This window comes from Megachile rotundata, chromosome 4, assembly GCF_050947335.1.
Source record: "Megachile rotundata isolate GNS110a chromosome 4, iyMegRotu1, whole genome shotgun sequence".
NCBI lineage: Eukaryota > Metazoa > Arthropoda > Insecta > Hymenoptera > Megachilidae > Megachile > Megachile rotundata.
This window is the reverse complement of record NC_134986.1, coordinates 18,207,534-18,232,521: the sequence shown is the minus strand read 5'-3', so window position 1 is coordinate 18,232,521 and position 24,988 is coordinate 18,207,534. Positions and strand designations below refer to the sequence as shown.

The window sequence follows — 24,988 nt, the reverse complement described above, 5'->3', positions numbered from 1 at the left end:
CGGGCTAACCTTTGTTTAAGAGGAGGCGTCGAGAAAACTGTGCACCCTGGTGATTAAAATTCTCCCAAAGGCAAGACTCCTCCCTCCACGCTTCCTCTTAGCCAAAAGAAGTCCACGGTGCACCCGAGTACAATTACACGTTATGGGTTGAGGTCGCTCTCAGGTACAGTAAAACCTCCGTGGAGAACCATCGATGATCTCGGCTGATTTCGCGTTGCCACTGTTAATTATTAATTAACCCTCGAGATTCATGGAGTGCGGTGATTGGTTACGTAACCGGCAGAGGAGGATCAATGTGACACCATGCATTTTACGAACGTCACTGGACGAGATGTCGGTCGAGTCTGAAAAATAAAGTGAGTCATGTTGCTCCTCCCCTACCAGCCGAGGGTTAAAATGTCCGTGAACGGAATAAAGCTTTGCTGTACCCAAGTCTAACTCTAGCTGGCATCATTGCTGCCGTTTATGTACAACGTTTTGCGAAAACTGCAGAAAGCTAGCACGGGGTGACGCCATAATATGTAATTGCAGCGGAGTTAATCATTTAGTAGTGTACACTTGTTAACCACATCTACTTGTTGTAAATGGGACTAGTTGGCAATGGACAGCTGTAGGATTACCTTCAATTGCTGCAATTTGTAGAGATCCTCTCTCGGTTCGGCTATGTCGTTTTCTTTGCCCCTCAACATTTGCACGGTGTCGTTGATAGCACCATCGTTCGTGTCCAATACCAAATGAGCTCTCAGCTGTTTATTTCGTGCGTCCAGTTGCATGATGTGCTGTTGCGCTTGAGCTAGCTGTTTCGTGAGAGAACCCACTTTTTCCTCCAGAGCCGCGGACTCCACGCATTTGGAGGAATACTTGGCAGATAACGAGAGAATCTCCTGTTTGATCTCCTCCATCTCCTCCCTGAAAATTATTTTATTTAATACTTTCCCGTACCCAATCGAACGTGGTAAATTAATGAACAAGTACTCACTCGTGTTCCTTGTGAAGCACGCCTATGTCTTCGCGTGCTTGCATCTGTTTGATGAACTCTTGCTTGAACTTGGCTATCTCCTTCTGCACCTCGTGTTCGTGTGCTTTTCTCATGGCATCCAACGCTGCCAGAGTAGCTTGGGTCTCCTCTGACAACGCCTGCTCTTTCTCCACCCTCAGATTCTCCAGTTCCTGCCGATGTTTCTCCTCCATTTCGGAGATGATGCGTCTGTGAGAGTTTTCCATCGCCAGCAATCCTTTCTCGCACAGTGCTCGCAGCTGTTTGATCTCCTCCTTGTACCTCTTCCTCGTCTCCGCGTCGGTGTCCAACTCCGCGCTCATGGATCTTTGATAAGCGGCTCTCAGTTCGTTCACGTGAGCAGAGTGCTCGGAATCCATGGCGTTCAATCTGTATTCCAACTTCCTCGCCTTTTCTCGCAGACTAGCAGCTTCCTGCTCGTACTGAGAGGTCAAAGATTGCCTCTGGTTATCCAATTCTCCCTTGATGTCCATCAGATCCCGTTCCTGGTTGCGCTTCAGAGTTTCCAATTCTTCGTTGTGCTCCGCGGTTATCCTCTGAATGGTCTCCTGCAACTGTTCGCATTGTTTGCAAGTTATACGATTCATGTACTCGCTCAGCTTCTTGATTTGCTCGCGCAGCTGCGAACACTTCTCGCAAACGTTCGACCAGTCCGAGACGGCTGGCGATTTGGGCCAAACGATGCCGTCAGCGTTCTCGCACGACTTCTCTCTGACGCGTTTGCTCAGCTCCATCAGATCCTCCTCTAAGCTGAGCAAACTCTGACCAACGTTCTTCAGCTGCTCTTTCGAGCCACGCTTCCCGGATATCCTCTCCTCGCACTCCTTGCTAAATTGTTGATAAAGGTAACTGTACTCGGCGTCGAGAATCGGATTGCTTTGGAAATCGTGATCGTCCGCGAATAGACAGGAAAGAAGGTCGTCGTTTCGGATTAGACTAGATACGAAAGTCTCTCCAGGATAGCTTGTCAACTGTTTCGTGTTCTCCTGAAGAAGGCCGATTCTGGCATCGATTAAAGCTTTGTGCGCGATCACGTCTGCGTAGTCCGTCAACAACTGCCGAGACTCGTACTTCGTTTCCACCGTTGACTTGTTCCTCTTCAACAAACGAAGACACTCCTCGTACGCGTCCGACAGCTCGCGCGTGGATAGTTCGATTTCTTGTCGCAGTCTCGCTTGCGTCGCGTCTATCCAAGATTCCAACGTGATGTTTTCCGCACCGTCGAAATTGAGGCAGACGTCGGTGATGCTGGTGACGTTCTGTTCGTACATCTGACCGCAACGCATGATCACGTGAGACACTTCCGCTTGCACCAACTCTTTGCTGACCGTCTCCTGAGCCAATGCCCACGCCTCGCGAATTCGCCGATCTTCCAACAACTTCTTGCTAGAATTGCTCGCCTGTTGTTTGCCAAGGTCCTCCTTGTCCGACATGCTCAACGTTTCAACGGCCAAAGCCTCGGCTAGCTGCCTCAGTTTCGTCTCCTTGTATCGCCGCACGGTCTCGTTGACTTCGCGTTGCTTCTGCAGCAAGAAGTTCAAACTCTCGCTGCGAGCAGCGGAAACCTCCTTCGACGTTTCTGTCGCGTTCACGCCGCCTACTAGTACTAACTTATTTGCTAACACTTTAGTAAGATACTGAATGTAACTGGTGTTTTGGTACGTTTTGGGCTTAGTTCCATGAATCTTACGCATTAAGCTTGAGGCAAGCTGACTAGTTTCGACCAATTCACTGAGAACGGCACTTCTATCGTACGTGCGACCGATCGCTCGCTTGATCTGCCTCAGAACGATAAACTCGAACGCCACCCTCTCGGCGATCAGCTTCATCTTCTCTCTGTCATCCAGTTCACCGTTCTGCGCCAGCGTCTGCCGTCTCTTCGTGAGCTCGGTGAATTTATCTTTAAGTATAGTCTCTAGTCTAGATACCACTACGCCTACTGACTCGGTCGCTTGAGCGCTAGCTTGATTTTTCTTACATTCTAAACACGAGTCCAGGATATCGTTCACCTCGCGCAAACACTTTTCCGCTTTGTCCTCCGCCTGCGTCGAACCTAAACACTTCTCCAGCCTCCTCTTCGACTTCGATACCACCCTCTCCAATTTTCTTAGCCTCGCAATGATCTCCAGCGACACTTCGCTAGTGGATGATCCGCTCACTTCGCTGCACTCGCTAGAATCCTTCTCCGCGTCGCTGGCCATATTCTCCGTCACGTTTGCCACCTTAGTCTCCAGCGTACTCAATCTTATCAACACCTTCATTGGTTCAGAGCTGGTCGCGCTATCTAACGACTTCCTTCTCAACCTGGTACGGTCCAGGTTCTTGCTATCTCTCCTCTTCTCTTTCTTTGGATTAGGACTCGACTCCTTCGAGCTGCTACCGGTTGACACGGGCGTACCGATGCTCTTACCGCGTTCGATCGCGCAGATTTTGTTCTCCAGGTCCAGCAACTTGTCTTCCATCTCCTGGGAGATCTGAAACGACTCGCGACCCTTTAACGACAGCGATCTCCTCTTGTCCCTGCTCTCGGCTTTGGTCAGCTTCTGCTTCAGCGTTCTTACTTGCTTCTCGCTGGCAGCTAGCTTGTTCGTCAGGTCTTGGATCCTCGCCGCCATTAACTGAATTTGAGCTTGGTTCGTTTCGCTAACGCTGGCCGCGTCCTGCTTGTGCGCAAAAATCTCCAGTTCCAACGCGTCCTGCATCGCGTGCGCTTCCCGAAGCTCTTTGCGCATCGCCCGGATCTCTTGGATGGCTTTCTCGAAACGACTTCGGAGCTCGTCGTACTCCTCCATTATTCTGAAAATGGCGAAGGAATGTTAAGAACCGTTCCTAAAAACATGTCCATCCTATAGTTACCTTTCTTTATCCAGCGCATTTAAATCCAGATCCAGCTCGATGTTCGTCAAGTCGCTGAGCGAATCGAAGCTCCTTCCACGCTCCCTCGAAGCCGACAGACCTCCCTTCTCCTCCAACTCTCTAACCTTGGAGTACAAACGGTCGTTCTCCTCGATTCCTACATCGAAATAATCAAGTCATTCAATAAACGTCTCATCTCGTTTCACTCAAATAACGTACCTTGCGACAATCTGTTGCTCAAGGAAGCAATTTCTGCCTGCAGATGTTCGACGGTCCTATGACTGGACGCCAGTTCTTTCGAGAGCATTTCACACCGCTCGCTGGTCTCCCTGAGGATGGCTTCCGTCTCCAGTAACTTACATTCCAACATTTCCTTATCCCTATTGTATATCTTCTTCATCTTCTCCAGGTCATCCATGTCCTTGCTCCTCTGCTGCTCCGTCCTCTGGATCGTACCTAACAACTCTTCCACCTGTTTCTCCCTGATGGAGGCCTCAGCCTTCTGCTGTCTCAACCTGGATAACTCTTTCTCGGCGCTAGCGACGTCGGCTCGCGCGGTGTTCAGCTGAGACTTCAGACTCTCGATCTCGTTCTCCTGACGCTCGATAATGACTAGTAGCGTGCTTGGATGGGCTTCATTGTGATCCAGCTGATCTCGCAGCAAAGACACCTGGTTCTCCAACAACTCGACGATCAAGGGACTTTCGTTGGCGCTCGACAAACAACTGTTGCTCTGCAGATGACCATTGGGCTGCTCCTCGTCCTCTCCGAGCTCGCAGCAGGCCATCATCAGATCCTCCGATCTCACACTGTCCAGGGTACTTCTTCTGGAACTCGGAGGAGAACTGCGGCTTCTCTTGTACACCCTGGACCTCGAGCTCGATCTGGATCGAGCTTTCACTCGCGATAACGCGGTTCTCGTCAGCGGAGGCGACGGAGGAAGCTCCGACCATTCGTGGTTCGCGGAATCTGACCAGCTCGAACTCTTCAACCCACTCGGCCAATCTCCGTTTCTCACTAATGGCGGCGAGACGGGCACTTCCGACCAGTCGCCGGATTCTCTTCTGCCACCTTCCGATGCTGTTCTATACTCCTCGTCGGAGGAAAACAGGACCGAACGAGGCGTAACCGAGGTGGAAGGAACAACAGAGTCCCTTTCGCGATCTGTGATGGATCTGAGAATGAAAAGAAATCATAACTTAGAGCGTATTTAGTATTGGTACATTTCGTTGAATAAAAGAAGTAGATTTGAAGAAGTAGGTCTTGCAAGAATGCAATCTCGAAGATATCTTTTTGTAAGGCGCAATCTTACCGTGACATTATTTCACATCCGCAAAGATGTTCGCGATATGCGCAATACACAGTGCAATATCATGTACTATATGAATCTTATGATCTAACTGGAAGACAAGATCGTAATTTAAATGGCATCTTACGCGGTAGGTGACTGCGGAGTGTTATCCTGCTGACTGTCCTGGCAAACCGTTAGATCTGCGTTGCTATCCGGATCGGGCAAATTGGCAGCCCTTCGAATAGCAGTCATCCAGCTATCTCGTATCCCGGCCGTCACCGCGGACAGCACGGTGGACCCTCGATCGTCCCACGCCTAAAACGAAGAAACCGAATGAGGTATCGGCGCGAAAGGAGAGAAGAAGGACATCGTTGTCTATGTAGGGCAAGCAGCGGGATACTCTCGAGTGACAGAAGTCTGCGTCATGAATAAAGAGTAGTGCGATCTGTTCTAGCGTGAAATTGAGTTAGCGAGTTTTTCTGACCACTCCCAGCACGGAAGTTAATTCCGGCTACGCAATCGAGCAACAAGCCCGCCGGGAGATTCACGGCTACACGTCTTGGACACGATCCGAGCAGACGTATCTCGGTCCGGCCGGCTGGACAATGTAAATCGTCCGGTTCGAGTTGTATTTATTTTCGACGCGGGTAGGCAGAAAATTGCCGCTCCCGCGAGGTCTAACTGGATTTCCGTCCGTGGGGAATGTTAATTACCGTAAATCACCGCGTGCAAATCCGCCGTTCGGTCACACTCACCACAGTCTGGAATCCATAATTTCTTGCGACCTGAAGGGGCGTAACTGCGGTAACGGTATTCAGATCTATCACGCCGTCCATGATACCCTTATCTTCCGCGCAAGGATCCCGGTAGTACATGAGGCCGCAACCGCGCAGTACGAACCAGTGCTTGTTCCATTCCTGAAGAACGACCGATACATTGACTTTCATTAGCGCTATATTGCCTGGCGGAACAGGTTCGACGGAAAGACACGATGAAATTTTCATACGAACCTTGTTCAGAGCCTGCTTCATCAACCAGCCTTTCTTGATGTTCAACAAATCCTCAGCGGGCAGGTCTACCCTCAGCTCCGAAGTAGGCGAGTACCTGATTCCTGAAATGTCTAGACCGCAGCCGTCGGGATCTCCTCTGATCTGTAACAACCGGTATGATCATCGATACGGTCTTATCAATCGGAAGATAAACTCGACACTTACGAACTTGTCCTGGTAAGCCGCGTTAGCTGCATCGACCACGTCTCTGGTTGGCTCGGACGTTCTAGGCTTGATCCTTCGAGCACGTGGCTGGGTCAAAGAGGCAGCGATGTCTCGCAGTTTTCCTTCCCTTTCCCTCTCGTGCTCCAGGAGGATTCTTCGACAGGGGTCGTCGTCTGCACACGTAATGCTCGTTTTTTTATCGGATATAAGGTCTTAAACTGCTGAGTGGACATTTCCACCCTTATCACGTTTGCCTTCGGTTGAAATACCGAGGGACATCTTTCTGGAGGAAGGAAGGTTACTATATTTTATCCGAATCACAAGGATTCTGCTCAGGAAGCCTTTGATCCAAGCCTTTCTTCAGACTTTTCGAAGTGAAAAAATAAAATCGTAAAATCGATCGATGCGCAAAGTAAAAAGTGTGAAATTATAGGTGACGTCGTATCGAGTAGATGCAGGATATAAATTTGCCAGTTAGCGTTTGACAGCCGTGATTAGGTACCATTGAACGATAGCTGAACGATATTAAGGCGTTTACCAGGAACACGGAAGCAACGATCGCATGCATTCTAATTACGATAGTTGTAAGGCAACGAGAAGACACGGGCAGCAATATCGCTCGTGTCGTTAATTTCGCGCTGTGTCGTTATCAAACATTCGTCTTACAGCGTCGCAGGTTTAAGCAATTAACTTCTTTTCCGTTTGAAAATAATCCCTCGCCTAACACGGCGATGCAAGCGCGCCCAGGCGACCGCTCCGTTAATTGACTGCCAACTAATTAATAACCTGGGCCCTTTCTCGCCGGTACCGCGTCGACAAACAACCGAGGCCACTTATCTCGCTCGTTTATCCACCTTTTTATCGAACCTCCATCGAAATCTAACCGTCATTAGTATGCTAATAACAGTTCCCTACGGACCCGATCATCGACTTGCTTAAGAACGCATCGTTTAATCGCAAAACAAATGGGCTAATGCAAATTAACGTTCACTGATTCGTCACGTGCATGAATTATTGGCGGAGAAATTGGATCGCGATGAATATTTAAATCATATCGATTTGGTAAATTAAGAAGACTATGTTAGTCTTTAACTATGCTAGTAATTAAGACTATGCTAGTTATTATTTTTTTTATTAGAGCTTTGAAAGTTAGCGTCATCTAGTGATGAAACGAGGGACCTTTGGCGCGCTTTTTATGAACATATTGACAACTAAGCATTTAGCCTTGTACAACTTCGTTTTAACTGAGTAATTCACAATAAAGTCAGACTTTAAAACTGAAAACGTTATTTAGCAGAAATGGCAGAATCATTATCAGAATGCTTGCTGATTATAGCGTTGCAGAGCTAATAGCAGTTGTTTACATATTTCTTATTCTTTACGTATGAAATACAGTACGTTGTCTGAAGAGTATTATTAACATAAGTGTTAAAGAGAGGAAGAAATCGAGTGCCGCAGAAAAAATACGCAAAATTTAGTTCCGAGGTTCTACCGCTAGATGGTTATAGTGTTTCTGCGTCCATAACATACTGTTTCTTAAACTTCAATTACTAACACTATATGCAAACTATAATCTCATTGTTCAAATAAAATTATAATTGTACAATACTCTGCTGTTGTTCATAAACCTCTACAACAGCATATTTCTCGAAAAAGGGCTGTTTTGCGTTTCAGTATCTTCGCCAAGCACCGCTAGATGACACTAGGGGCGCCATTTTTAAAACGCGCAAAAATATAACACTTCAAAACTTAATATTTTTAATACTTTTAATAATTTTTAAATCTTTTTAATAATTTCGTTAAGTTTCCCTTTAAAATTACATTTGTCTAAGAATATCCAGAGAGTTAATAATTTTAGTTTACAAAATTTTTCGCATCAAAATGACGAAAGTCGAAGAATAAACGCGAACGTTTCAGGACGAGCGGTTTTTCACACGCCTCGTTCGTTTCCGATTGCGTCCACGCGCTAACTGCTTTATTTATGCCGTCAATTGTCGAAGGAAAAATGGGTCAGGTACGATTTAACGCAGAGCGCAAATCATCGCCGAGAAGAATAGTCGTCGTTGCGACGACCTAGTTTCTTCCTCAATTGAATGGTACGTGCCATTGTTAGCGCGCAACCGAATCGTGTAACCAGATCTTATTGCAACGAATTCGCCTGTGAGAACGTTACGAGTGTCATAAAGTTTCTCAGCGACGTATGATCTAGTAATAGCGGAATTATAACTGACGTTATACCGACAGCGAGAAAAATGCCCCCGTATGACGTAACGTTGAGAATTCATTCATTGCGTGGATAATTTTCAAACTTTCCCAAGATGTAACTTTTTTCATAAGCTGATCAGTTTCTATTAGTTAATTATATACTTCTATTATTTTTTTATAAGCTTCTATTAGATTAGGGTCTTATTTTATAGGACACTTAACTTGTCATGTGATTTATCAGATACGTCGATCAACTGTAACTATTCACTGCTACAATATTAAAAAAGGTAAAGGAAGTTAAAATGACACATGATTTTTGTAATAAGAAATTCCTGTATAACAGAACTTTAACCTCACATTGCAACGAACTAAAAATTCAAGTATGATTTATCACATTGCTACAAGTGCCACACTTGCCAATGTATGACAAGGCGTTAAAACTAGGAAGAGTTTCTTTACAGAAGCGCTTCTCGCAGATTCCACAAAAACCTGGACCACCAGCAAGCTAGCAGTGTGAATAAAAAGCGATAGGAACGTTGCTCTAACCTTCAGTCAAACGGAACTAAGCCTGCCACCGGTAATCCGCATTTCCGTCGATGATCTAGCAGCCACGAGCATAGCTCTGCCTACAGTAGGTGGCGGCAATAGCGTGGTCGTAAATTAACTATTGTCACGTGGGATACAATACTCTACTGAGCTCTACGCTTTCATAACGTTGGAATATTGACAAATTAAAAAATTAGCAATTAGAAAATTTACAGATGTCGGAGATTACCAACTTGGAAATTTATAGACGTCAAAAATTAGCAATATGAAAATTTGCAGATTTCAGAGATTAACAACTTGGAAATTTACAGATGTCAAAAAATAGCAATTTGAAAATTTGCAGATGTCAGAGATTACGAACTTGGAAATTTACAGATGTCAAAGATTAGCAATTTGAAAATTTGCAGATGTCAGAGATTACGAACTTGGAAATTTACAGATGTCAAAGATTAGCAATTTGAAAATTTGCAGATGTCAGAGATTACGAACTTGGAAATTTACAGATGTCAAAGATTAGCAATTAGAAAATTTGCAGATGTCAGAGATTACGAACTTGGAAATTTACAGATGTCAAAAAATAACAATTTGAAAATTTGCAGATGTCAGAGATTAACAATTTGGAAATTTACAGATGTCAAAGATTAGCAATTAGAAAATTTGCAGATGTCAGAGATTACGAACTTGGAAATTTACAGATGTCAAAAAATAGCAATTTGAAAATTTGCAGATGTCAGAGATTACGAACTTGGAAATTTACAGATGTCAAAGATTAGCAATTAGAAAATTTGCAGATGTCAGAGATTACGAACTTGGAAATTTACAGATGTCAAAAAATAACAATTTGAAAATTTGCAGATGTCAGAGATTAACAATTTGGAAATTTACAGATGTCAAAGATTAGCAATTTGAAAATTTGCAGATGTCAGAGATTACCAACTTGGAAATTTGCAGACATCAGAAATGACCAATTTATAAATTTGCAGATGTCAGACATTACCAACTTGGAAATTTACAGACATCAGAAATTACCAATTTATAAATTTGCAGATATCAGAGATTACCAACTTGGAAATTTACAGACATCAGAAGTTACCAATTTATAAATTTGCAGATGTCACAGATTACCAACTTGGAAATTTACAGACATCAGAAATGACCAATTTATAAATTTGCAGATGTCAGACATTCCCAACTTGTAAATTAGCAAATGTAAAAATCGACACGTTCGAAAATATAAAGACAACCAACTCGTAAATTAAAAAACATCAAAAATCTGCGTCCGAGAGTGACTGTACACAGGTATCATCCGAAGGCGTGTATTCGAATATACCGACCTAGTTTCTCTGTAGAGCAGGCGGTCCCGGTGCCGATACTCGTTCGTTCCCCATGCTGATTCATCCTACGCCTGGCCTTGTCCTCGGCTCTGAGTTTGTCCCTGGTAGGAGGGGACGCGCTGCTAGCCGGCTGATCCCTGTAGCTCGACCTACCCTCGTTGGGTACGATCGGCGGCTTCTCCGTCAACGACGAGCTCCCAGACATCGTGGAAGTGGACATCGTCGACGTGGTAGAGTACACGGTGCTCGACACGCTTCCGTTCATGGGGGAGCTCGAGGAGACGGAAGACAGGTAACTGGAGCCGTTCTCCAGAGGCGTGCTGGTCCTCAAGGGAGACGAGTTCCCCAGTCGGTGATCGTTGCTCGGTTCCGTGTTACCGTTGCTCATGTTCCCGCTGCTGGCAGTTGTCACCACGCTGTTCGTCACCAGAGATGGCGTCGAGGAGAAAACGGACGAGCACAGATCCGACGAGACGTTCGATTCGGGGATCCACGTGTTGCTTCGGGGCTCGGAGCGACAGCTGTTGAATCGCGGCCGCGGGGGATTCGGGGTGTTGCCTGAAAATCAATTTCGTATTGGAGATGGGTTTGGAACTGTCGGAGGTAGTCTACAGGACTCCCTTGGGTAATGGTTTCTGATGTTTATGGAGATTCGGGATGTGACGTGTATTTTGTGGTTTCGTTGGGGATGAAGGGTTATAGGCTTATGAATGGTGATCCTTTCAAGGTTTACGAGAGCTTTGGACCGGAGGATTTTGTTCTGGTACTATATTTTGTGGTAGATGCTTCTAACAGTAAAGTTTGGGATACTTCAAGATTTATAGTAAAAAGAGACACTGTGTTTGAGTACAAAGCCATACTCATGAGAGTACATCTTCATTTTCGATGAAGGTGCTATACATAAAGTATAAAATATCTAAAAGGCACCTTCATCCTTGACGAAGGTGCTATACATATAGTATAAAATATCTAAAAAGCACCTTCATCCTTGACGAAGGTGCCATACATAAAATATAAAATATCTAAAAGACACCTTCATCCTTACTGAAGGTGCTATACATAAAATATGAAGTATCTAAAAGACACCTTCATCCTCACTGAAGGTGCTATACATAAAATATGAAGTATCTAAAAGACACCTTCATCCTCACTGAAGGTGCTATACATAAAATATGAAGTATCTAAAAGACACCTTCATCCTTACTGAAGGTGCTATACATAAAATATGAAGTATCTAAAAGACAGCTTCATCCTCGATGAAAGTGCCATACATAAAATATAAAATATCCAAAAGACACCTTCATCCTCACTGAAGGTGCTACACATAAAATATAAAATATCTAAAAGACACCTTTATCCTCACTAAAGGTGCTATACATAAAATATAAAATATCCAAAAGCATAATGCCAGTAATGAAATATAGTACTCACTTCTAATCGTCGGAGTAACCTGAAGAATGGTAGTCTGTCCACCAGGGAACGTGGCATTCCGCTTATGTCGACCCTGGAACATTTCAATCATTTATTTCCCTCCGGTCTCGACCGTTCGATCAACCGCCGACGGGGTTTACGGACAAAATGTCATCTTATTCTCACGCGAAATCGTTAAGCCGCAATGAGATATTGAAATCCCGCTAACTGCTAGAGGCCACCGTCTGGTTGGCCGATTAAAAAAAAACCACACTCATTATTAAGTTGCATCGACGTCGCGGCACCAACACGGAATGTCGTAGAATTTGCACGTGGGCGAAGCGACGAGGGCAGGCGCGTGCACGACCAGGTCGCGGTAGGCGGCCGCAATAACGGCAGATAAGAGCCACGCTGATAATATTCCGCGAGGGTACGCTGTTCGCGACGTGCATAATTCATAAGCGTCCGTGTACCGGACGATGCCGGACAAATGCAAACGCGAACGATTCAATCGATCCTCGAGCGTCAGATCCTCTTGCTCGATCTCTCGATACTGGTTGCGATAATATTGCAGAAAATTGACTAAATATGGTCAGATGTAAGGAGAGTATTTTGTAACGGGCTGATAGAAGCATTTCGCAACTGAAGTTGAAGGAAACGGAACTACTTCGTAACTGAAGTTGTAAGGAAACGTAAGGATCTCGAGTATGAAGTTGCAAGAATGTATGAATACTTTGGGTCTGAAATTACAAGCAGATAGGAATGTTTCGCAACCTTAAGTTGTAAACAAACAGAATCATTTTGTATTTAAAATAAGAAGAAAATAAGAGTATTTGCAGTCTGAAATTGTAAGAACATATGAATATTTTGTATCTGAAATTACAAGCAGATAGGACAATTTCGCAACCTCAAGTTGAAAGTAAACAGGATCATTGCATACCTAAAGTTGCAAGACAATAAGAGGATTTCGAGTCTGAAATATTAAGAACATATAAATATTGCGTATCTGAAATTGCAAGCAGACAGGAATATTTCACAATCTCAAGTTGGAAGTGAACAGAATCATTTCGTATCTGAAGTTGTAAGGAAACAAGAGTAGTTCGAATCTCAAATTACAAGAAGATATGAATGTATCGTATCTGAAATTGCAAGTAAACAGAAGTGTTTCATATCTGAAGTTACAAGGAAACATAAGTAGTTTGAGTCTGAAATTACAAGGAAACAGAAGTATCCGGAAGTGAATAGAAGTATCCAGGAGTAAATAGAAGTATCCAGGAGTAAATAGAAGTATCCAGAAGTGAATAGAAGTATCCAGAAGTAAATAGAAGTAAACAGAAGTAAACAGAAGTATCCAGAAGCATCCAGAAGTAACCGAAAGTATCCAGAAGCCTCCAGAAGTAACCAGAAGTATCCAGTAGCATCCAGAAGTAAACAGAAATATCCAGAAGTAACCAGAAGTATCTAGAAGCCCCCAGAAGTATCCAGAAGTATCCAGAAGTATCCAGAAGTATCCAGAAGTATCCAAAAGTATCCAGAAGTATCCAAAAGTATCCAAAAGTATCCAAAACTATCCAAAACTATCCCAAAGTATCCAGAAGTAAACAAAACTATCCAGAAGCATCCAATCTTAAATTACAACCAAACACCAATATTTCGTAACCGAACGAACCTCCATAACTTCATATCCAAAGTTGCAAAGAAACAGGAATATCTAGTACGTGAAATTGCAAAATTCATTGATATACGAACAATGGAGTAAACTTCATCGGTAGGAGGTGATAAAACGAAGTGTTCACGGTTAAATCAACGACAAGGAGCGATTTATCGATTAAAACGAGAAGCAGTTTCAATGAAGTGTCCATGGATAAAGTATAACCGCAGTCGGAGTAACAAACGATCGATCAATAAACATGAGAAACGGTAGTTGCAATAAAATATCCGTGGGTGAAGTGCAGTTGCATTGGCTGCAATGAATCATCGATCGATAAAAATGAGACGTAATAACTTCGATAACATATCACTCGTAACACCCAAACGGTCAATTGTGTCGGTGCCGAGGAAAATTTCAATAAATAGTCCAACTGACCCGACTAACGAACGCTTGACCTTTCGCTTCCGGTAAACTTCAGATTTTTAGATCGACACACATTTCTTACTAGGTAAAATTATCTAGTAAAAAGACGTGTTAGATTTTTAGATTGAGAGTCAAGTTTTTATACGAGAGGTGATTCGTCAAAGTCCAAAAGCTTCCGTGTTAAGGAAACGCGCAATAAGAAGAGAAAATGCATAGATAGGCATCGAGAAGTCCTCCTGGGATTGTTTCGCAATTAACGCGATCGTACAGGTGTCTTGTTTGGCCTGCGAACAAGCTGATCTATCGCGTACAGCTTTTACGACTAGTTCGAGGCGAAGCAAGGAAGAAAAATAAGAGTGGACGTGTCCTGTGCGCATTCACCGCTCCGCTACTTACACGCGAGCGTGTTGGCGTACGTACACGTCGCCTTGGCCTCTTAACGTAATCGTACGTTTACACCGTGCCACAGGTCCACGACGATCACGACGTCGAGGTGTTTCCATTTGCCGATCGATCGTGCCTTGCGTAACGGAAATCGACGCAACGTTTCGTTCGAAAAATGCGTGGAACGTTTCCTAAACGATTCCGTGCAGTTCCGAGCTTGTTCCCTCCTTTCATCGGCTACGATTTAACGCCTATCCACACTTTTTCGCAAATAATCGCAGCTTAACAAAAGGGAAACCTCCAAGTTTTGAAACTTGGGAGAGTTGGAACTTGGGAGAGTTGGGAATTTGGGAGAGTTGGAACTTGGGAGATTAGGAATTTGGGAGAGTTGGGGCTTGAGAGAGTTGGAACTTGGGAGAGTTGGAACTTGAGAGAGTTGGAACTTGAGAGAGTTGGAACTTGAGAGAGTTGGAACTTGGGAGAGTTGGAACTTGAGAGAGTTGGAGCTTGGGAGATCTGGAACTTGGCAGGTTTGGAACTTGGGAGAGTTGGAACTTGGGAGAGTTGGAACTTGAGAGATTTGGAACTTGAGAGATTGGAACTTGGGAGATTTGGAACTTGGGAAAGTTGGAACTTGGAAGAGTTGGAACTTGAGAGCTTTGGAACTTGGAAGATTTGGAACTTGGGAGAGTTGGAACTTGAGAGCTTTGGAACTTGGGAGGTTTGGAACTTGGGAGAGTTGGAACTTGGGAGATTTGGAACTTGGGAGAGTTGGAACTTGGGAGATTTGGAACTTGGGAGAGTTGGAACTTGAGAGCTTTGGAACTTGGAAGATTTGGAACTTGGGAGAGTTGGAACTTGAGAGCTTTGGAACTTAGGAGGTTTGGAACTTGGGAGAGTTGGAACTTGGGAGATTTGGAACTTGGGAGAGTTGGAACTTGGGAGATTTGGAACTTGGGAGAGTTGGAACTTGAGAGCTTTGGAACTTGGGAGAGTTGGAACTTGAGAGCTTTGGAACTTGGGAGAGTTGGAACTTGAAAGCTTTGGAACTTGGGAGAGTTGGAACTTGAGAGACTACACTTAACACCACACAGACTACACATAAAAAAATCTACTATACCTCATAATAAAATTACAAATCACTAAAAAATTCTGACGAAGATATGAAAAATAAAACAGTAGGTTAGTCGAATGAGACCCCGATCTTAAAGCAATCGGCACTGACGCCTCCAACCTGAAACAACCAGGTAGAAACAGATTCGCTGAAGTCGGAATCCTACAAACAGATGAAGAAGAAAATAAGCTCGGCAAAAGTGCGATAATGCACGATCATTAGCGCGGCCTGTCGCGGCGTCACGCTCGTTACAGCTCGAAATAATGCCGGTTGCTCGCAAAACTACGTCGCGGTCGCACGCTGATCGCCGCTTTTCTGCTCGATCGTTCCGCGCGTTTCGAACCGCTCCTTTCCCCGGCTTCTTCTGCGCGTTTCTTCTCGCCACCGGCTGGAAAAGAGGTGATTATGCGTCTCGAAATGCCGGAGAGAAAAGGAAGCTGCGAATACCGGAACGATCGGTCTCGATGTTCGTTAATCCGCTGGAGAACGATTCAATTCGATTCCGGAGCAGGTTCGATGCCTGACAACCACAGCCCCCTGTTCGACTGCTGTAGGCTTCACTCAATTAATTTTAATTGAGTACAATTTGATGCACCGTAGTGGACATCGTTGGAAATCTAGTTTCCCTCGCTTCTCTTTATGACACGAGCTTTGTGAAGACTATTATTATTGATACCCAGTTTATCATGCTTTAAAGAATTAATTAAAAAGGTTTAATACATTGTGACAGTTTAATCTAACTTAACTTATTATATCAGACATGATTTAACTTCATGATTGAAATAAGTTGAACTGCAGTTATTATATTTAATAACTAATAGTTATTGACTTTATTAGTTATTAACTAATAATTAATAGTTATTAACTAATTCCGTAAAGTCTAATTGAAAGTCCTCTGGCAATATATGAAACAGCGGTGTAAGAAGCGTAAGAATATTTTCATAACGTGCTTGACATAGAAAGCCAAGATGTTAGATAATCGTAGCAGCTGCGAGTGAATATTTTCCAGCGGCGAAATTGGTCTTCTCGTTGGAAGAGTGACCCGTGGCTGAAACTGTTAACGTGCCGACACCGAGACAATAAGAGAGTTCTGATTTTATCTAGCTCGCGCGATCTACGCGTCGTTTCGCGATCGTTCGATAGATCAAGGTGCTCGGTTGGGAATCGTGTAGCCTGTCGTCGAGAGACTGTCGTTTTGCCGCGTTACTGAAAGTCAGACAACGCGTTGCGCAAGAAATGATCGATGGGAGAGGAGAAAACGCTTCGGCCGATTTTACAAACACCGGATGAAAGATTCGGTCGCGGACAAAAACGATTTAACCGAGTTTGCGATGTGACAAGAGTTTTCGGTGTCAATCATTTGTCAAGGTCCTTGGAGGAGTTTCCCAAACTCCCAAATTCCCAATCTCTCAAGTTCCAACTCTTCCGAGTTCCAAATCTCCCAAGTTCCAAATCTCTCAAGTTCCCAATCTCTCAAGTTCCAACTCTCCCAAGTTCCAAATCTTCCAAGTTCCAAACCTCCCAAGTTCCCACTCTCCCAAGTTCCAACTCTCCCAGGTTCCCACTCTCCCAAGTTCCCACTCTCCCAAGTTCCAAATCTCCCAAGTTCCAAATCTCTCAAGTTCCAACTCTCCCAAGTTCCAACTCTCCCAAGTACCAAACCTCCCAAGTTCCAACTCTCCCAAGTTCCAACTCTCCCAAGTTCCCACTCTCCCAAGGTCCCACTCTCCCAAGTTCCAACTCTCCCAGGTTCCCACTCTCCCAAGTTCCAAATCTCCCAAGTCCCCACTCTCCCAAGTTCCCACTCTCCCAAGTTCCAAATCTCCCAATTTCCAAATCTCCCAAGTTCCAACTCTCCCAAGTCCCCACTCTCCCAAGTTCCCACTCTCCCAAGTTCCAACTCTGCCAAGTTCCAGCTCTCCCAAGTTCCAAACCTCCCAAGTTCCAAATCTCCCAAATTCCCAATCTCCCAAATCCCCAAATCCTTGATATAGCGAAACCTAGCTCTATAAAAGATTTGAAGAAGACCCTAAACTCAGCAAAACTGTTGCTGGAACTACTAAGATCTAACCTAAATAAAGAATACCTAAATTACACTCGAAAAAATCTCATTGCGACCTTACAATCAAATGCAGCGTACAACGATACTACTAAAAGTGACCGCCAGACAGTTATACCTAAAGTAAGTTTACGTATATAAACGAACCTTATTCCTCGAGTAAACCTGAAGAACATCGGCCCACCACCTAGTTTCTTCACGGCACGTGCCTTTGACGAAGGTAACTCCTTCGGGCGAGGTGATGGCGAGGCTGTAAGGATGTCCGGTGATGTCCTCGGCAGCGGCGACCTCCAGCACCCGGGTCATGTCGATTCTCGCTTGAGGCACCGTTTCCGGCTGTAACAGAAACGAACAGGTTAGTTTTAACACAGTCTCGATTAAGCAGTCGTGGTCGGCAATTTAATTGACCGATCCCCGGTAGCCGATCATTTAATTTAATAACACAGCAATTTTATGATAATCGAAGCCGCTAGAACGACCAAGTCATCGAGGGAAAACTTAGAAATGGTAACTGGGTCGATTGAAAAGCAATTTAAATCTCATTTAAAGCTTCCTTCCAAGTTTCGTTATTTATAGCGTCGATTACGGTTGATCGAAAAGGGAAATTATTTTCCGCGATTTTTTGATTAATGCGTTGGAGCAGTGATGAGTTAATGCTGTCGAGGTTAGAATCTTCTAATCTGACGTTAGATTGTCACGTGATGTATCGTCATTATGTTCGTTAAATAACAGACTCGCTGGTAATTAATTAAGAGTAATTCGTTACGAGAATGTAGGAAATATTCCCCTTTTTTCGACGTTACGTAGCAGATTGTGATAGGTATGTCATTACAAAATCTATCAGTTAATGACTGAAAGTACTTGGCAGCATTCTAGATTTAATTATACGGTAGTAGAATGACTTTACTACTCGGATATTTCTTATAAGTGCTCTAATTTCTTGCACATTTTCTTCGCTTCCTGCTCCTTCGTATTTAACGTCTATATTTCATAGCATATCTCTATTCACGCAGCTAGATTTTTCCGAGCAATCTTGTCCCGTTATTCCTGCAAACTGGTCATTTCTCTCTTTTAATCATTACAGCCTTCCGCTAATAATGTAGCTGTTTATACATTTTTCATGGCGTTCATCATCCTGAGAATCAATGATTTCCTTTGTTCCAAATTCTTATTCTTAGATGGAGACTCTTTACAAGGCAGGGTGTCACTAAAGTATAACATTCGACAGTGGACAGAATTTTTTATTTCAACAGAATTACACGTAAGTAAAATCTATTTTCGATGCTTCTTTTGCCAGTATCTAATATATTATGCTGTGCAACTCTTGCTCTGGACTGTCTGTATAGTTCATATAGGAATTCGTTTGTGAACTAGCAAAGGGGTGGAATGTACTGCAGTTAGCTGTTTTCAAAATTTTACCTAATTATCTATTATACACTCTACTCTGCAAGTTTTATTCTAGACTCTTTGTATAATTCATGTACGACGTCCATTTTACCAGCCTAGCAAAGGGGTGAAAAGTCGTGCATTACTTAACTGCTTTCGAATTTTTACAAATACCTATTGTACACTATACTCTGCAATTCTTAGTCTTAGACTCTTTGAATTTTTATTGATATCTATTATACACTATACTTTGCAAGTCTTGTTCTGGACTCTTTGCATAACCCATGTACTACCTCTTTTTTATTGACCTAGCAAAGGGGTGAAAAATGGAGCCTCACTGAAGTGTCTTCTAATTTTTACTGTTACCTCTTGTATACTATATCCTGCATCTCTTGGTCTTAGACTTTTTATGTAATCCATGTATGACTTCTTTTTTACCAGCCTTATAAAGCGGTAAAAAATAGTGCACCACTCAAGTGTCTTCAAATTTTTATTGATATGTATGGTACACTATACGCTGCAAGTTTTATTCTGGACTCACTGTGTAATCCATGTTCGACCTCCTTTTTTAATAACATAGCAAAAGGATACAAAATGGTGCACCACTCAAGTGTCTTCAAATTTTTATTTATATGTATGGTACACTATATGCTACAAGTTTTATGCTGGACTCACTGTGTAATTCATGTTCGACCTTATTTTTTAACAGCATAGCAAAAGAATACAAAATGGTGCACCACTTAAGTGTCTTCACAATTTGTATTGATATCTATGGTACTCTATATGCTGCAAGTTTTATTCTGGACTCATTGTGTAATCCATGTTCGACCTCTTTTTTTAACAGCATAGCAAAAGAATGAAAAATGTTGCACACTAAAGTGTCTTCAAAATTTGTATTGATATCTAAGGTACACTATATGCTGCAAGTCTTGTTCTGGACTCTTTGTGTAATCCATGTTCGATCTCATTTTTTAACAGCATAACAAAAGAATGAAAAATGTTGCACATTGAAGTGTCTTCAAAATTTGTATTGATATCTAAGGCACACTATGCTACAAGTCTTGTTCTGGACTCTAACAAAGGGATGAAAAATGGCGCACGAACGTTATCCGTATCGAACCGCAGAAATCATAACGCACCGTGATTCTCAACGTCACGTAACCGTGAAACGCGTCGATCCGGCTCGCAATTTTGCACAGCAGCGGTCGCTAGTAAAAAAAGAAACGTTACTCGGTTGGCCAGTTCGCAACTAGGAAACATTTTCGATAGTTTTAACGAGCATGAAACGTTAAAGCGAGCGAGGAAACGGTGCGGCGATAGAAGGAGCGAAGGTTTCACCGTAATTTCGCGTTTATTTGTTCAACGTGGCGTACGCGTCCCGCGACGCGTTTTATTGCACCCGGGGATAATTTAGTGCGTCGTATACGGGCGACAGTAAAAACGACGGGCTAGCAACGGGGCAGGTGGCCGGCAGGCAAATAAAATCTTCGAGTGTTACTTTGTCGCCGATTTCGGGCGTAACGCGGGTACACCCGTTCACCGGAAACGTGTCATTTAACCGCAATAAGCCGACGTCGTTACCGGACGACTATTTCGCCACTCGTAAACGCGCCGCTTCCCGAACGAATAACGTCCTATTACTATGCCCACGAATAGTTCTCGCCTCGTAAAACAAAACTGACCCATAATTCTATTATGGAGAATCCGGATGGGTTACAGGAGAAACAGAAAATTATTCTACATAAATCAACTTCGACACAATTAGTCTAGGTTTATAAAACTTATAATATACTTAAAAGGAAAGTTTATGATAAAGTACATGTTTTATAATAAATCAAATTCGACGTGCAGCAGATGAAATTATGAAGGGCCATAAAATTTGTGGTGCCATTAAAAAAATTCATGTTTTATGATAATAAAATGCATACTTTACGATAAGACAAAATTTAACTTGCGGTAGAAACTGGTAGTTAGTCTATGAAATTTGCAGTATCCTTCAGAATATTTAATGATTATAAAAAACAAAAAGTATGTAAATTTAATTATGCACAAATTGATAGAATACTATAGTGCTCGAATATTAACCCCCTTGTAACATCATGTCTTATAACATCATATTATACTTGTAACTCATGTTCCAATGTGATAAATCAGACCGACCTGACGTAACAAGCACTCGAACATAACTCGAAAAATTGAATAACATTACGGGTCAAGTTTGGTATACGTTCATCCGCTTACCCTTTTGATCTCCCAATTGCGAGCGCATCCTGTTAATTATGAATAAGCGGATAACGCCGATTACCGAACGGATTCAAGTTCAGATCGATCCGATTAATCGAACTATTTGGGTTATCGCGCGGTTCGTTTTCTGAAACAGTTGCAGGAATAATTACAGGCCTCGAATGAAATATCGCCGATGCAAATGGAGGAAACTCGTTTAGCAAACTTCCTGGTGGAATTCGAGTCCGGGGGAAAACGTGGAAACGATTACCCCGATTGAAAAGTACAATATAACAACGTTAATGAAACGTTCGAAAGGAAAGTGTAACGTTATGATAGTCTTGGCGGATAAAAACGGACGAATCGAAGCGTTTCCAATCGATTACAAAGCAACGAGCGTCGCCAGGCCATCGGAAGAAAAAAAACAGGGCCTCCTTATTGGTCGTAGAAAGTCGCCGGTGCGAAGAAAGATCCGTGAAATCCGTCGTACGACCGCGATTCTCGCTCGACGAACGTGTAATCGGGGTGAACAAGGTGGACGTAGGAAACGCGACTCGAAAAAAGAACGAAAGGATTGACGTGGAAAATGCTAGGCTCGCGGAACGGTGCTTGTCACCGCAACAAAGTATCGTCCTCTTCAACGGCAATTATCCCTTTGAACAGGAGTGACGCGATAAGTAATACGGAGGGGAGACGTTAAAAACTGGTCGAACCACGACTACACGCGAACGAAAATTAAAAGGGATTCGAACGAAAATGCAGTTGATGCGTTAATTCGTTATCAAAAATTCGGGAACTTATCCGGAATTATCGGGTGAAGCCCCTATCTTTTACGGAGCTATGGGGTATTTATGCAGATATTCTTTTTCGTAATATATACGAATTTTGCTCTCGACTTTTTGCGGGTGTTTGCTCTTTCAGGTGGGTGTTTGCTTATTGAGCTTGTTAGTTAATCGAACACTGTATTGATGTTTCGCGACGAGTTGTAAGAGCATTGAGTTTGAAATTGAGGGACGCTGAACTTTCGTTCGTGTGGTTCAAGAAAAATTGTCAATGAAAGAAGATAGTTGATTCTCGCTTTAGGGGTTGTACGAGGTAGAAGATTAAAGAAATGATAAGTTTGTGGCGCATTGAGTTTGCGGAGTCGAAATTGAGAGACGTTGAACTTTAGTTCGTGTGGTTTAAGAAAAATTATCAACGAAAGAAGAGAGTTGATTCTCGCTTTAGGGGTTGTACGAGATAGAAGATTAAAGAAATGATAAGTTTGTGGCGCATTGAGTTTACGGAGTCGAAATTGAGGGACGTTGAACTTTCGTTCGTGTGGTTTAAGAAAAATTGTCAACAAAAGAAGATAGTTGATTCTCGCTTTAAGGGTTGTACGAGGTAGAAGATTAAAGAAATGATAAGTTTGTAACGCATTGAGTTTGCGGAGTCGAAATTGAAGGACGTTGAACTTTCGTTTGTGTGGTTTAAAAAAAATTGTCAACGAAAGAAGAGAGTTGTTTCTCGCTTTAAGGGTTGTACGAGGTAGAAGATTAAAGAAATGATAAGTTTGTGGCGCATTGAGTTTGCGGAGTCGAAATTGAAGGACGTTGAACTTTCGTTCGTGTGGTTTAAGAAAAATTGTCAACAAAAGAAGATAGTTGATTCTCGCTTTAGGGGTTGTACGACGTAAAAGATTAAAAAAATAAGTTTGTAACGCATTGAGTTTTCAAAATCTCCAACGTTGTCAGCATTAAATTCATAACGGTTGTATTTTCAACGCGTTGTGAAGATCTTCTGCATCCCCACGTTACACGCGTTGTGCATGGAGGAACGCGTTGTACCCTTCCATAGCGTATTGGTCCGCGCGTAACATAAATCCACAGCGCACGAGACTGGAGGTTAAAGGGTTAAAACCCGAGACAATCATAATTTTTGTCGCAGTACGGTTACATCTACCCCGCGAAGAAGTGTTGTTCGTCCGCGCACATATTTCACAGCTTCGTTCGTCTCGCGTGCGCGCGAAAAAATTAGCATTTTACAAATCTCCTTCCGCGTGTACTCGCACGCAGCCAGTCACGTCGGTTCGATCGAAACACGAGCGCCGAGGAAAACGATTTTTTTTTCCTTCCTCCGCCTTACCCTCGCGACTTCTCGTTTACAAGCGCGCCGCCTGATTAAGCGGTATAAGCGTACGCTGACGAACTTTTACCGTTACCAGCCTCTTTTATTGCGAGGGCAGGCTAATGAACCGCTTGCGCCGCGCAAAAATCTACATTTAACAAATTTCCGTGCTCGCGACGCGGACACTCGACCGGCGAATAAACGAGCGGACGGGATAATTTAAGGCGTAACCCTCGCGATGTTTCTCCGGACTTAACGGACAGTCGTTCCCGAATCTCCTGGATCGTTCGTTCTCTCCTTTTATTTTTTGCGTTATTCGACCGGCAATAAGCTACGCACGCAACTCGTTACGTCGCGTGTTACCGCCCCTGGCTCTTTTTTCAAACATCGATGCCTAAAAACCTGTAATCCTCTTATTTACAGAGATCTTTATTAAGGAACACTTTCTGTTTATCACCGGGTATTCTATCTGTAAGGGATGATCTTTCGTTGACAAATTTTTCTGAAAATACACATTAACTAATATGAACATACACCAGTATGTTTGTCCATACTTATCGTTTTCAATTTAAAAGCAATCGTACGTTTCAGTGTTAAAGAATTACCATGACCTCTGTATCTATAACAAAGATCGAGTTCCTAACCCGGTGCCTATGGACACGATAATAAGACCGCTAAAAAGCTGATACACCGTAATCAATTCTAAACCTCCAACGAGTCAACGGAACAAAGCGGAGAAATTTATTTTCATCGTGGAAGAGAGCAAATCTGCACCTGGAGCTCGCTAATCCGGTTAACCACCGACGATAAATCTCTCCCGGGCAAACGCTCGACCGACGCGTTTGACTGATACAACATACCGTTAGATTCTTTCGCCGACGTAACAACGGGTTCGTTTAGCCAGCCGCGGACCAGAAGGCAGCACCGCGAAATCTACAACCCCCGGACGACGATAAAATCCGCGATTTAGGAACGATCATGGTCGACGAGATTCCAACCGATCGCTGCCACGCACGCACAGCCCCGGCATCTTACTTTCTATTATCCGCGTTCTTGCCACGGCTCAATGGAGACCGCACAATTAACTACACTTGACGCTTGTACACTCCCAAGAAACGATCGCTTTCTTTAGCGTGGGAGTCTTGCAGGGAAGTTTAATGTGAATACAGGATTTTCATGTTTTATTTCTTGTGAGGTAACAAAGCAAGGTTGTTCAAATATTTGGTTGATTGTGTGAGTAGGTGATAGAGTACCTCGCAAGTTTCTAGTTGATGAGATTTGAGAACAGCTGACGCAAATTTTTAGGTTCAAATTCCCAATTTCTCAAGTTTCAAATCTCCCAAGTTCCCAATCTCTCAAGTTTCAAATCTCCCAAGTTCCAAATCTCCCAAATTCCCAATCTCTCAAGTTCCAACTCTCCCAAGTTCCAAATCTTCCAAGTGACAATTCTCCCAAGTTCCAAATCTCTCAAGTTCCACACCTCCCAAGTTCCAAATCTCTCAAGTTCCACACCTCCCAAGTTCCAAATCTCTCAAGTTCCACACCTCCCAAGTTCCAAATCTCTCAAGTTCCACACCTCCCAAGTTCCAACGCTCCCAAGTTCCAACTCTCCCAAGTTCCAACGCTCCCAAGTTCCAACTCTCCCAAGTTCCAACTCTCCCAAGTTCCAAATCTCCCAAGTTCCAAATCTCCCAAGTTCCAAATCTCCCAAGTTCCAAATCTCCCAAGTTCCAACACTCCCAAGTTCCAAATCTCTCAAGTTCCAACT

General features: G+C 43.4%; 1 protein-coding gene across 5 annotated transcripts in view; it reads right to left on the bottom strand.

Annotated features, from left to right (window-relative positions):
* osp (myosin phosphatase Rho interacting protein outspread) overlaps positions 1-24,988 on the bottom strand; it is a 220,273-nt gene that overhangs the window by 4,185 nt on the left and 191,100 nt on the right. For 4 of the 5 annotated variants that reach the window (XM_076530953.1, XM_003699825.3, XM_012292146.2 and 1 more), the window contains exons 4-14: positions 17,653-17,841; positions 11,896-11,968; positions 10,465-11,022; positions 6,380-6,552; positions 6,176-6,316; positions 5,921-6,082; positions 5,311-5,480; positions 4,094-5,049; positions 3,875-4,031; positions 980-3,814; positions 621-909 (exon numbers count right to left, since the gene is read on the bottom strand). In XM_076530953.1, the coding sequence (XP_076387068.1) occupies positions 621-909; positions 980-3,814; positions 3,875-4,031; positions 4,094-5,049; positions 5,311-5,480; positions 5,921-6,082; positions 6,176-6,316; positions 6,380-6,552; positions 10,465-11,022; positions 11,896-11,968; positions 17,653-17,841 (5,703 nt within the window). Of the gene's footprint in view, positions 1-9; positions 345-620; positions 910-979; positions 3,815-3,874; positions 4,032-4,093; positions 5,050-5,310; positions 5,481-5,920; positions 6,083-6,175; positions 6,317-6,379; positions 6,553-10,464; positions 11,023-11,895; positions 11,969-17,652; positions 17,842-24,988 lie in introns of those variants that run through there. The other variant, XM_012292130.2, reaches the window with a different exon arrangement.